Here is a 14,644-nt window from a genome sequence, read left to right as displayed (position 1 = left end):
ACTTTCAATGTCTTTAAAAAATTGTGGAGGTATTTTGATAGGGATTGCATTGAATCTGTAGATTGCTTTTGGCAGGATGGCCATTTTTACTATGTTAATTCTCCCAATCCATGAGCAAGGAAGATCATTCCATCTTCTCAGGTCATCTTCAATCTCTTTCTTCTGAGTTTTGAAATTTTTTTCAAACAAGTCCTTCACTTGCTTAGTTAGAGTAACTCCTAGATATTTTATATTGCTTGTGGCTAATGTGAAGGGTGTGGTTTTCCTAATTTCTTCCTCTGCAAGCTTGTCATTTGTGTATAGGAAGGCTACAGACTTTTTTGAGTTAATTTTGTATCCAGCCAATTTGCTGAAGGTGTTTATCAGCTTTAGGAGTTCTCTGGTGGAATTTTGAGGGTCACTATGTACACTATCATATCATCCGCAAATAGGGATAATTTGACTTCCTCCTTTCCCATTTGCATACCCTTGATCTCCTTTTGTTGTCTTATTGCTCTGGCTAGAACTTCGAGTACTATATTGAAGAGATATGGAGAGAGTGGGCAGCCTTGCCTTGTTCCCGATTTGAGAGGAATTTCCTTGAGTATCTCACCATTTACTTTGATTTTGGCTATTGGCTTGCTGTATATAGCCTTTATTATGTTGAGGAAAGTGCCTTGTACCCCCGATCTCTCTAAAACTTTAAACATGAATGGGTGTTGGGTTTTATCAAATGCTTTCTCTGCATCTAAAGAGATGATCATGTGGTTTTTTATTTTCAATTTGTTTATATGGTGGATTATATTGATGGATTTCTGTATATTAAACCATCCCTGCATGCCTGGAATGAAGCCTACTTGGTCATGATGAATGATATCTTTGATGTGTTCTTGTATTCGTTTTGCAGATATTTTATTTAGTATTTTTGCATCGATGTTCATAAGAGAAATTGGTCTGAAATTCTCTTTCTTTGTTGAGTCTTTGTGATTTTCGGTATCAATGAGACTATGGCCTCATAGAATGAATTTGGTAATATTCCATCCATTTCTATCTTTTGGAGTAGCTTGAAGAGTATCAGTATTAGCTCGCCCTTGAAGGTCTGGTAGAATTCTGCACTGAAACCATCTGGCTCTGGGCCTTTTTTGGTTGGGAGACTATCGATGATTGCTTCTATTTCTGTAGGGGAAATGGGACTATTCATCTTGTTTATCTGTTCTTCACTCAAGTTTGGCAAATGAAATTGATCAAGAAAATTGTCCATTTCCCGTAGATTTTCAAATTTTGTGGTGTATATGCCTTCAAAGTAGGATCTTATGATTCTTTGTATTTCTTCAGTGTCTGTTGTTATGTCTCCCTTCTCATTTCTGATTTTGTTGATTTCAATTCTGTCTCTTTGCCTTTTAGTTAGTTTGGCTAATGGTCTGTCTATCTTGTTGATTTTCTCAAAGAAACAGCTCTTGGTTTTGTTGATTCTTTGGACTGTTTTCTTAGTTTCTAATTTGTTAATTTCAGCCCTGAGTTTGATTATTTCCAGATATCTACTCCTCTTGGGTGTTTCTGCTTCTTTTTTCCCTAGGGCTTCCATTTGTGTCATTAAGATGCTTATGTGCGATGTTTCCAATTTCTTTTTAAAGGCACTTAGTGCTATGAATTTTCCTTTTAGCACTGCTTTCAATGTATCCCACAAAGTTGGGTATGTTGTTCCTTCATGTTCATTGAATTTCAGAAACTCCTTGATTTCTTTCTTTATTTATTCCCTGACCCAGGTGTCATTTAGCAAAGCGTTGTTTAGTTTCCACGCACATGTAGGCTTTTTGTTATTTCTGTTGTTGTTGAATTGCAGCCTAAGAGCATGGTGATCTGATAGAATAAAGGGTATTATTTCAATTCTTTTGTATCTATTGATGCTTGCTTTGTGACCTACATTGTCATAAATTTTGGAGAAGGTTCCATGGGGTGCAGAGAAGAAGGTATATTCTTTCTTGTTTGGGTGAAAGGTTATATAGATATCTGTTTGATTCATTTGACCCATGGCATTGGTTAATGATGTTATTTCTCGGCTTAGTTTCTGTTTCAATGACTTATCCTTCAGTGAGAGTGGGGTGTTGAAGTCTCCCACTATTATTGTGTGGGGATCGATGTGTGGTTTAAGCTTTTTTAGGAGATCTTTTACAAATGTGGGTGGCCTTGTATTGGGAGCATAGATGTTCAGAATTGTGATGTCATCTTGGTTGACTTTACCTTTGATGAGTATGAAGTGTCCTTCCTCATCCCTTTTGATTAATTTTGGTTGAACGTCTATTTTGTTTGACACTAAAATGGCTACACCTGCTTGCTTCGTGTGACTATTCGCTTTGAATATTTTTTCCAACCTTTTACCCTGAGGTAATGCCTATCATTATGGGTGAGATGTGTTTCTTGAATGCAGAAGATGTTGGATCTTGTTTATGCACCCATTCAGTTAGTCTGTGTCTGTTTATTGGAGAATTGAGACCGTTGATGTTGAGAGATATTAATGACCAGTGACTGTTAAGAGTCTTAATTTTGATGTTGTTTCCAGTCGAGCGTTTGTGTAGTTGTGTTTTTGCCATGGGATAGTTATCTATTTCCTGAGTAGTTTTGGTTGTAGCTTGACCCTTTGGGATAGAGTTTTCCTTCTAGTACCTTCTGTAAAGCTGGTTTTATGGTTAGGTACTGTTTGATTTTGTCTTTGTCATGGAATATTTTGTTTTCTCCATCAATGGTTATTGATAATTTTGCTGGGTAAAGTAGTCTGGCCTGGCATCTGTGGTCTCTTAGGGTTTGCAGGATCTCTGTCCAGGTCCTTCTGGCTTTTACGGTCTCTGCTGAGAAGTCGGGTGTAATTCTGGTAGGTTTGCCATTAAATGTTATTTGGCCCTTTTCCTTTGCAGCTTTTAATATTTTTTCTTTGTTCTATATGTTTTGTGTTTTGATTATTATGTGACGGGCAATTTTTTTTCTGGTCAATTCTATTTGGTGTTGTTTAGGCCTCTTGTATGTTTATAGACATCTCTTTCTTTAGATTGGGGAAATTTTCTTCTGTGATTTTGTTGAGAATAGTTTCTGGGCCTTGGAGTCTGATATCTTCTCTTTCTTCAATGCCTATTATCCTCAGATTTCTTCTTTTCATGGTGTCCTTAATTTCTTGGGTGTTTTGTGTCAGGAGTTTTCCAGATTTGGCATTTTCTTTAATGGTTGCTTCAAGATCTGTGATTGTATCTTCTAGACCTGAGATTCATTCTTCCATCTCTTGGATTCTGTTAGAAAAGCTCACCTCTGTGTTGCTCACCTTCTTCTCTGAGGTCTCACATTCTTGTTTTTCTTCTGTTTGTGTGTTTATCATTGAATCCCTTTTCATTTTCAGATCTTGAACTGACTTTTTGATTTTTTTCATCTGATTTTTTGTATATTCCTGAGTTTCTTCCATTGCCTCTTTATAGGTCTTCAGAACTTGAACTGTTTAATTTATTTCTTTCATCTAGTTGTTTGCGTTTTCCTGAAATATTTCCAGTTCCACTCTATGTGCTTCTTTTATGTCTCTCACCTGTTTGGCTGCGTCTTCCTGCATTTGATTATGAATTTTATTTGTTTCCTCCATTATCATCCCCATTACTAAGGATTTGAGGTCATTTTCTTGTATTTCCATTGTATTTGAGTTCTCTGGGTTGTTTTCTTTGGGTTACCTGGAAACTGGAGATGCCATGTTGTTTTGGGTTTTTTTGCGTTTGCTTTTTCGCTGTCCTTTAGACATCTTGCCATCTTTGTTTTTGTTGGGTAGCTTCCAGAGTTGGATGGAGGGAGTCTGATGATAGATTCACTTGTTTTCTCACGATTTCCGTAGGCTGGGAGCTCTAATGCTTCACTGGTGTGGATGTTAGGAGGTTAGCCCTGTTGTTTTAGACTCCCACAGCCAGTGATCTTCAGCTTCCCTGTGCTGTGGGTCCTGCAATCGTTCTGGGTCTCTGAATGAGCGTTGGGTCAGGCCAAGACATCCACAGCCGTCTGTGTCCTGTGCCTAGTCCAGCCAGGAACACTGGGCCCGAACCACGGGCTGAACTCAGCTAGATTCTCAGGGCCTGAACCGTCTGCAGAGCTCAGCTAGGGATTCTGGGCCCAAAAATGCACACAGGGTCCAGCCTGAATTTTTGGGCTGGGACTACGCACCAAGCTCAGCTAGGGCCTTTTGGCCCAAAGTGCATGCTGTGGTCAGTTATTGACTCAGGGCCCGAACTGTCCACCAATCTCAGCCAGGAATTCTGGATTCGAACTGCACACTGTGTCCAAGCAAAGTCTTAGAGCCAGTGGAACTGAACACTCTGCCCAGCCTGCGTCACAGCAAGAGAACTGCGGCTGCTCTGATTTAGGGCCTCTGGTGGAGCTGAGCACTCCACCCAGCCTGGGTCACAGCAGGGGAGCTGCCGCTGAGCTGAGGTTGTGCCTAGGGTCGAACTGAGCGCTCCGGCCAGCCTGCGCCATAGCAGGGGAGCTGCGGCTGCGCTGAGTTAGTGCCTCGGGCCGAATTGCTTGCTGGACTGAGCCAGAACCCAGACTCTGGGGCCGAACTGTCCGCCGAGTCCAGTCTGGGTCCGAAGGCACCACGAGACCCAAATCCTGCCCAGAGTCCCCCTTCCCACAGCAACTCCCACCGGCCACCACACCAATCGCCTCCACCAGAAAGCTAAGAGCTGCAAACCTCAGCCCCCGCCGCTGGTGGCGCTGGTGCTGCTGCCTCTGCTGCTGCTGCTCTGATCTGAGCAAATCTGCACTCCTCCTGTGTGCAGAGACACGCAGTTTCTCCGCACCCTGGTCCCTCCGAACCATGGGGCACTCCCGCTGCCGTGGTGTGGGGACTTTGGTGTTCCTGGCTCAGAAATCTGTGCAATTCCCTGAATTGTTCACTGGAGCCTCCAAACACAGTCCACACTGCTCGCTGCCATCTTGGAACCCCTACTCAGCTATTAAAAACAAGGAATTCCCAAAATTTGTGGACAAATGGATTGATCTAGAAATTATCATAATGAGTGAGTTCACCCAGAAGCAAAAAGAGACAAACGGTATATACTCACTTATAGCAAAACACTAGTCCAAGGGATATGTACCGTTAAAAACTTTACTTACAAAGAAAGTGGGTCAGAGGAGAGGATATCCTATTGAGACTTTAGGTAAGAGTAGCATGGAAGAATAGGGAAATAGTAGGACACACAGGGTTCTGGAAACCTACAAGAAGAACTTTATGACAGGCAGATCTGGGTCCTGGGGTCCTCCTCAAACTAAGGCACCAGCCAAGGAGAATATAGACAGTAAGCTTCGAACCCCTACCAAGACCTAGCCAAAGAACATGATATTCTCCACCGTTGAGTGGAGAGTCAGATATGACTCTCACACAAACCCTGGTGCCCCTTTTCTGACCATGTCGCCTGGATGGGGAGGCCTGGCAGCACTCAGAGGAAGGATAGCAAGTTACCAAGAAGAGACTCAATATTCTAAGAGTGTATATAGGGGGAGGAGGTCTCCCTCAATCACAGACATAGGGGAGGGGAGAATGGGGGAAGGGAAGGGAGGGAAGAATGGGAGGAAACAGGGGAAAGGCTAACAATCGAGATGTAATATGAATAAAACAATAAAATGAAAAAAAGAGAAAGATATGGCCCAATAAATATTATTAGGCTTATATTTATTATGGAGATATTATCTTTTTATGGAGATATTATCTAACATGATTTCATAATCAATAAAGACACAGACACCAATTTCTATTCTCTCTTTAGTTCTTGCCCTCTCCCCACACATGGTCCCCACCCCCATTATCCTTCCTACACCCCCTCCCATCCAGCTCCCTCCATCCATCTACTTCAGATATGTATTTTATGTCCTCTTTTTAATAATATTTAAGCACCCTCCCTTGGGCCCTCCGTGGCTTCTTTGGATCTGTGGATTGTAACATGGTTATCCTGTACATGAATGCTAGTCTCCACTTATAAGTGAGTACATACCATAAATGTGTTTCTGGGTCTGGGTTACCTCACTTAGGATAATCTTTTCAAGTTCCATCCATTTGCCTACAAATTGTATGATGTTGTTGTTTTTAATAGCCAAGTAGTATTCCATTGTGAAAAGGTACCACAGTTTCTTTATTCTTCATCTGATAGACATTTAGGTTATTTCTAGTTCCTGGCTATCATGAATAAAGCTGCTATGAACATAGTTGAGCAAGTGTCCTTGTTGTATGGTGGAGCATCTTTTGGGTATATGCCTAGGAGTGGTATAGCTGAATCTTGAGGTAGATCTAATGCTAACCTCCAGTTTGATTTCCCCAATGGTTGTCCCCTTTCTCCACACCCTCACCAGCATGTGCTGTCTCTTAAGTTTTTGATCTAAGCCATTCTGATGGATGTCAGATGTAATCTTAGAGTCGTTTTGATGTGCAGTTCTCTGATGACTCAGGACATTGACATTTTGTTAAGTGCTTCTCAGCCATTAAAGATCCCTCTGTTGAGAATTCTGTTTATCTCTGTATTTCATTTTTAATTGGGTTATTTGTTTTGTTGGTGTTTAACTTCTTGAGTTCTTTACATATTTTGCATATTAACCCTTTATTGTATGTAGGGTTGCTGAAGATCTTTTCCCATTCTGAGGCTTTTGTTTTGTCTTATTGTCAATGTCCTTTGCCATGCAGAAGCTTCTCGGTTTCATGAGGCCCCATTTATTAATTGTTGATCTTAGCGTCTGAGCTATTGGCATTCTGTTCAGGAAGTTGTCTGCTGTGCCAATGTGTTCAAGGCTATTCCTCACTTTTTCTTCTATCATATTTAGTGTATCTGGTTTTATGTTGAGGTCTTTGATCCACCTGGATTTGAGTTTTGTGCAGGATGATAAATATTGATCTATTTACATTCTTCTACATGCAGGAGTCCAATTAGACCAGCAACATTTATTGAAAGTCCTTTTTTTGTTCTTTTGTATATTTTTGGCTTCTTTGTGAAAAAACAGGTGTCTGTAGGTGTATGGGTTTATTTCTGGGTCTTCAATTAAATTTCATTGATCAGCCTGTCTGTTTTTATGCCAATATCATGTTTTTTAAATTATTACTGCTCTGTAGTACTTCTTGAGATCAGGGATGATGTCCAGAATTATTTTAGCTATCTTGGGTTTTTTATTTTTCTAAATGAAGTTGAGGATTGCTCTTTCAAGGTTTGTAAAGAATAGTCTTGGCATTTTGATGAGAATTGCATTGAATCTGTTGCTTTTGGTAAAATGTTCATTTTTACTATGTTAATCCTACCAATCCATGAGCATGGTGGAATCTTTCCATCTTCTGATATGTTCTACAATGTCTTGAAGTTCTTGTCACACAAGTCTTTCACTTGTTTTGTTAGAGTTACACCAAGATAATTTATATTATTTTTGGCTATTGTGAAGGATATAGTTTCCTTAACTTCTTTCTCAGCCCATTAATTGCTTGTATAAAGGAGAACTGTTGATTTTTTAAAAATACTTTTATTTTGTGACACATGTATAAAACAAACTACATACAGCAGGGAGAACCATGTGACAATCATGAGAATAATGAGTTCTATACATGTTACATTCAGAGTGACTTGGCCATCTGCGTTCGTCTCATTTGAAGTAAGTGTTTTTCCTGTCTTGTTGGATCTAAATTTCCAAATGAGATTCAATATCTATCCTATCTTAACTCTAATAGCTTAACTTCTTTATCTTGATCTAAAACGATCTTGTCCTCTAACCAACTAAGCTTGGTTGTAAAACTATACTATCGTGTCTTCAATGCCCCTCAGAGACTTGAGAAGGAATAAAACTTAAATTCCCAAGTGAACCAGCAGTGTGGTTAGCAGCTTCCAAATTGTACAAATTGACTTAAGACAGTTTACTGCCTGACCAGTCACTCAATACACTTTATAATGTTGGAGCCTCATCTTCAGCTTTCTGGCCTAATATCTCTGCCAGAATTATTTGCAGAGCAGGAACTATTGAGGACTTGTTTATCCTGACTTGGCAGAGTGTGGCCAGATGTTAGGGGAGGAGAGCTCTTCTATCTAAGGACTAGGGGATGGAGGGAAAGGGGATGAGAGAGGGGATGGGATCAGGGATAGATGAGGGAGGGGTGAGATTGGGAGGGGATATGAGAGGAGGCCACAATTGAGATGTAAAGAACTCAAACTACAGAACAAGCAGATAATTTATATTCCTAATCCCACTACATGGGAATAGTTCTGAGACTGGCAGAGATATAAATGTAAAGGCTTAGAGAGGCCTCAGGTGGACCACAGATTCTCTGTGACTTACTATTAGAGGCCACTACTAGTAAAGCAAGAAGGAAGATTTGCAAGTGCCTTATGTCGACCCATACAATGACCAGAAAACTAGCTTTAATTGTTCTGTGCATCCCACACACCTCATACAATTATAATGTTAGAGCTGTATAATGCTTGTGAGAAATTATGTTTTCAGAACAAATTAACCAGCTGGATCACACCTGACAGGAATCATTCCTCCCAGTATGATGGACACTGACATCCTGCATTCTCCTAGTTCCAGCCCCAGATGATTCTGTTGCTTTTACTCAATAGAGTTGGACAGCTTCCTGGACAACATTGTAGAAAACTTCTGATCCAATTTGGACCACCATTTCAATCTCCTACTAAGCCCAGAATCTCTCAACATTTACAAACTGAATCACAAATGCAATCACTAGATGGCTTAACCATTCCCTCCAATTTTGGGGGGCCCACTCCAAGGTATTATGTGCCCCAATTGAACCTGAAGAAACCTTAAGAGAACGATGCCCCATTCCCTCAAAGAGGGGATTGTATAGGTTGCTGTTTGCTCGCTTGATCTACAAATGCTTATTCTCATCGGGAGGTGGTCATAAGTCATTATTGGTCTTATACAGAGAAAAAATTAGGGGAAATGCAGGAACGTCTCTCTCTACCTTTGTCTTACGTATGTAGGCAAGGAGATGGGAGCTGAAAAGAAAGAAAGGGAGATCTAGGAACATAGAGGGAGAACAGAACAAAAGCTAGATGACTGAACCTACTCCTTAACTCAAAAAAAATTTACTATGTTTCTTTTTTAACATATACATTTATGTTATTACACATGAGTAAAATAAACTTCATACAGCAGGAAGAACCACAAGACAATCAGGAATTATATAAATCTTACATCCATAGTGATTTGGCCATTTGTATTTGGCAAACTTGAAGTAAACATCTTTCCCATCTTCTTGGGTCTAAATTTCTGAATGAAGATTAATATCTATCATATTTCATCTCTATTAACTTAAAACATCTATCTTGATCTAAAAACATCTTAACCCCTAACCTACTAAGCTTAATTGAAAGACCAAACTATCTGGTCTTCAAACACATCAGAGATGTGAGAAGGGATAAAACTTAAATACCTGAGTGAACCTTGAGTGCAGATTCTAGAGCTTTTGCTCTTTGTGTGCTTTAAGTTGCTAATATAGGATCTCTCCCCCCCCCTTTTTTGATGTAGGTAATTAGTGCTATGTACTTGTTTCTTGATACTTTCTTCATTGTGTCTTATAAGCTTGGGTATATTGTGTTTTCATTTTCATTCAATTCTAAAAAGTTTTAATGTCTATCTTAATTTCAGTCTTGACCCACTTTTCATTCAGTATTGAATTGTTCAGTTTCCATGTTTATGTAGTCGCTGTTGTTGACATCCAGCTTTAATCCATGGTGGACAGGTAAGATACAGGGTGATTTTCAATGCATCTGTTGAGGCTTGTTTTGTACCTGAATATATGCTCAAATTTTGAGAAAGAGCCATGAGCATTCAAAAAGAAGAAGGTGTATTAGTTTCTGTTCGGGGGAAATGTTTCTTAAATATTGTTTGGGGGAAATGTTCCTTAAATATATCTAGGCCCATTTGATTTACGACATCGCTTACCTCCAGCATTTCTGTTTAATTTTAGTCTGGATGACCTTTCCATTGGGGAGCTGGGAATTGAAATTACCCAATATCAGTGTGTGAGGGTCAATATGTGATTGTAGTTATATTAGTGTTTCTTTTATGAACTTGGATACCCTTGTGTTTGGTGCATAAGTGTTTAGACCTGCAATATACTTTTGATAGATTTTTCTGTTGATGGGTACATAGTGTCATTCAATATATCTTCTGATTAGTTTTGGTTTGAACCTATTTTGTCAGATATTAAATTGGGTAGTTCACCAAGCAAGGACCATGCACGGACTGGACGTAGCTCTTCTACACAGATGTAGCAGATAGGCAGCTCTGTCTTCATGTGGCTCCCCTAGTAAGGGGATCAGGGGCTGTCTCTGACATAGACTTTGTTCCATGGTTTTTGATCACTCTCCCATGGGAGGGGTGTCTCACCAGGCCACAGCCTCAGGGGATGCAGATGAGCTCATTACTGATGCAACTTGATGGCTCAGGTGTGTTGGTGGGAGGTTGCCCCCTTTTCTGAGGAGTGGGTTAAGGGGTAAGAGGAAGAGGGAGAGTGGGACCCAAAGAGGAGGAGGGAGGGGCCCATGATCAGGATGTGAAGTGAATAAATAAATAGATAAATAAATGAATAAAACTAAAAAATTCTAAAAAATAAAATGACAAGTTCTGTTCGCTTCTTGGGTACATTTTTTGGAATGTCTTTTTCCATTCTCTTAATCTGAACTGATGTCTATCCTTGACATCAGTGTGTTTCTTTATGTAGCAGATGGATAAATCCTATTTTTAAATATGATCTGTTAGCCTATGTCCTTTTATAAGGGAATTGAGACCATTGATTGGTTGTAACAGTTACTGCTGAGCAGTGATTTTTATTCTACTTACTTTGTTAGTATGATTTCCCCTGTTTTGATTTGTTCGTGTGGGATCATTTATTCCATGTGTTTTCTTGGATGAGTTTAATCTCTTCATGTTGAATTTTTTTTAATGCCAGACCTTGAGATGGATATGTAGAGAGACACCATTTAAGTTGCTATACCATGTAGGTACTATTAACATGATACAATGCATGTCCCACTTTAACAGAATCCAAGACAATCTGGAAAAGATTCACAGACTCAATTCAGATTATAATTAGCTAAATTTATTAAAACATCTAGCAGAGTCATAGTCTCTAACCCCAAATCGGAGACATTTAGCTTGGGGACAGGCTTTTTGTTTTGTTTTGTTTTTGTTTTTGTTTTTTGTTTTATCAAGACAGGGTTTCTCTGTGTAGCCCTTGGCTGTCCTGGAGTTACCCTGTAGACCATGCTGGCCTCTAACTCACAGCGATCTGCCTGCCTCTGCCTCCCGAGTGCTGAGATTAAGTGTGCACCACCATTGCCCGGCGGGGACAGGCTTTTAAACATGAAAACCACAAGAAATCATTGAGTAGGTAGTAGATAGGTAGGCTCTGGGAGAAATTGTGGGGAGGAAATAATATGTTTGAATAAGATGTAGCCTAGCATTTTCTCTGCTATCTTTTTTTTGATGATTTTTATTTATAGTGTCAAGTAAGGCTTCCATTTTACTCTTGGCATGTAGACATTTATTTAGTTTCCCCAAAACTATTTTTTTTTTTAGAAATAATGAATATTTCCCATGAATTCTATTATCATCATTTTCATAAGCAAGCTGGACTGACATATGTGACTTCATCTTTGAAATATAAATGAATATTTACTCTTTCTTCATTTCAACTTTGACTTCCACAGCTCAGTAGGAAGCTGTGAAATGGAAGACTTGTGTCACTCAAGATTCTGCATCCATTCTGTCTCCTCAAGTTTCCTTAAGAGGTTTATACTCATTAGCTATAGTTCTGAAACAAGGTCCTTTGATGTATACAGGCAGGCACTGGATAAAAGTGCTTTGTTTTTTGTCACTATCACCATTGTCACTCACTGAAAATCTTACAGTCCAGGCATGCAGAATCTCCATTTGGATAAACTTTCCATTTGAAATGGTTTCTACTAGTCAGGCAAAAACATTTGTGGGTTTTTTTTTTTTACATCACCTCTAAGAATTTTGTTGTTTTCAAGGTTATAGAAAGCAGAAGTAATTGTCTAGTCCTTGCATCAAGAAAGGTTTTCTGAAGCAGCAGTAGCCACACCTCCACTCCATGAGGCTTCTCTCAGGGAAGCATGTAGAGAAACAGCCCAGCCCTGGAGAACAGCCTGAAAATCTCTACTTAATGTGATAAAGAGGGCAAGAGCCTGCCCAAGGCCAGCTTGACATCCTTGTTCCTCAGTGTATAAATGAGGGGGTTCAGGGTTGGGCTGAGGACCGAGTAGAGCACCGAAGTCACTTTGCTTCTTTCTGGGCTGTAGCTAGAAGCAGGACTGATATAGGCACAGAACACAGACGAGTAGTACACAGAGACCACGATGAGATGGGATGAGCAGGTAGAAAAAGCCTTCCTCTTGCCCTCAGCAGAGCGCATGCGCAGGATGCTGGCGATGATGTAGCCATAGGATAGCAAGGTGAGCGCGAAGTTGATGCCTCCATAAAAGGCATCTGCCACAAGAGTCATAATGCTATTTATATATGTGGGGCTACAGGAGAGCAGGAGGAGAGGGGGGATCTCACAGAAGAAGTGGGTGATGACCTTGGGACCACAGAATGACAGTCGTGTCATCAGACCAGTGTGGACAGATGCATTCAGTGCACAGACGGACCACACACCCATGGCCAGGGCCCCACACAGCTGTGGGCTCATCCTAGAGCTGTAGTGCAGGGGACAGCAGATGGCCACATAGCGGTCATAGGCCATGACTGTGAGCAGCAGCAGCTCAGAGGATGCAGACCAGACAAGGAAGAACAGCTGGGCCATGCACCCCTTGAAGGAGATGGTGTTTTCCTCAGAGACTAGGCCAACCAGTGCCTTGGGCAGCACAGAGGAGGTGCACACAATGTCCATGGTGGCCAGATTGCAGAGGAAAAAGTACATGGGACTGTGGAGCCCAGTGCTGGAGGTGACCAAAGCAATGATCACAATGTTGCCTATTAGAGCCATTGTGTAGAGGGACAGGAAGCAGCCCATCAGGAACAGTCTTAAGCTAGGATGCTCTGAGAAGCCTTGCAGAACAAACTCTGTCACTGCTGTCTGGTTGGGACTCCACACCATCTTAGAGATGATCCTGTCCTCTGCTGTGAACATCAACTTCTGAGAAGACATCAGTTTACCACTTCAAAATCTGGTTTCTACACTTGATCATCTCAAATGTCTCTGTCGTCAGAAAGGAAAGGAGTGAGTGTATTTTCTTCATGGAATCACATTTTCCTTTATTGTCTGTATCACACCATTTAAAACCATGTATATTTTATATAATTTTGATTTTCCACCCTGTAGGTTTGGATCAAGAGGGGCATCTGCTCCTCCCTCATCTTCTTGACCATGTGGAATGACCAGAGAATCCCTTACTTGTGACCTGCCTGCCCCTTTCTTCTCCATTATCACCACCCGTGTGACAATGCTGGAAACAGAGTTGTACCGCCTCTCCATCCATTGGTGGCAAGTTTGGGATGGGCACACACTCTTGTACCTTCCTTAACACCCGGCCTACTGGCTTCTCAATCACTTTTTTCTCTAATATTTGGAGTGGGAGCTCTTTCATCCATTTCAGTCTGGTAATTGTCATTTCCTCGGCCAAGTGGCCATGTATTTCCTGCATTTTACTTACTGAGATCTGTGAATTCACCTGTGGATGAAACTGTCCTGTCTCTAACCCACTTCAAATCTACACCCCCACCCCAAAAAGCATGTCTCAAAACCTTGGTCTATAAACATATTGTATTTTGTGCCTTTTTTTGTCTGAACAAACCACAGTGACATCAAAGTCAGCACACCACAGCTGAAATCAGTGCCAAAGTCTACAGCCTTTCCTATGTGCTTTCATTGGCCATGCATAGAAACTTAACATCACCTCCCCAGCATTTTCATATGCTTATTATAGAAAGCACAGCTCCATCTCCCTGACCCATTGCATTACGTATAGTCTATGCCTAGATCCTCAGAAGTTTCCTGTTCCATGAGCCAAGAATGGTGTTCTGTGTTCTTATCTCTCTCATCCAAAGAGAGAGTGATAAACAATTAGAAGTCATGTTAGTATATGTTCATTTAGTAGGAAAGGAGTAGTTGGTATTTTTGCTATGGCCTATGATCTATCTAGCCACAGGTACTTGGCATTTTTTAAGCATTCCAGGTATGGGTTCTATATAGTGAAATGAACCTCATCTCATTCTCAAAGCCTTCAACTGTACCTTTAAAATATTACAATTCACATTCTCCATGCCTTCAGCTCTTTCATAATTTCTGGCTTCTTGTCATTTTGAATATTTCCAGTTTTCTCCTCCATTACCCAAGGAGTACACCATGTGCATTTTACCCATAAATGACCCTCTTCCCCTAGTCCAAACTTACTGTCTCTCTCTGTAGTTCTTCAGCAAATCACACTCTTGCTTTACATTGAAGACACATCTGACATCACCCATTAGCCTTTTCCACAGGTTCCTTCATGTGTTCATATGTGAACACACTCTTTCCCTGTCTAAAATCCTGTTTGAGGAAATTATTTGTTGGGTTACTTCTCTGGAAATATTCTTTGCTTTGTACCTCTCTTTCAGTGACCAAGATAGAACTATATTATCTTTATTGACC

The 14,644-nt window shown here is 40.6% G+C and overlaps 1 protein-coding gene across 1 annotated transcript; it reads right to left on the bottom strand.

Annotated features, from left to right (window-relative positions):
- Positions 1–12,175: 12,175 nt before the first annotated feature.
- On the bottom strand, positions 12,176–13,117 carry LOC127189061 (olfactory receptor 13A1-like). The gene has a single exon (XM_051145575.1). The coding sequence runs from the start codon at positions 13,109–13,111 to the stop codon at positions 12,176–12,178; it is 936 nt and encodes a 311-aa protein (XP_051001532.1). The 5' UTR covers positions 13,112–13,117.
- Between the last annotated feature and the right edge of the window lie 1,527 nt (positions 13,118–14,644).

This window comes from Acomys russatus, chromosome 5 (assembly GCF_903995435.1).
Source record: "Acomys russatus chromosome 5, mAcoRus1.1, whole genome shotgun sequence".
Lineage (NCBI taxonomy): Eukaryota > Metazoa > Chordata > Mammalia > Rodentia > Muridae > Acomys > Acomys russatus.
Note: the sequence above shows the minus strand (reverse complement) of the source record. Positions and strands in the feature narration are given on the sequence as shown.

What these genes read in the sequence shown, in the direction of transcription:
- LOC127189061 (XM_051145575.1), bottom strand. Translation starts at nt 13,111, where the DNA reads ATGGTGTGGAGTCCCAACCAGACAGCAGTGACAGAGTTTGTTCTGCAA.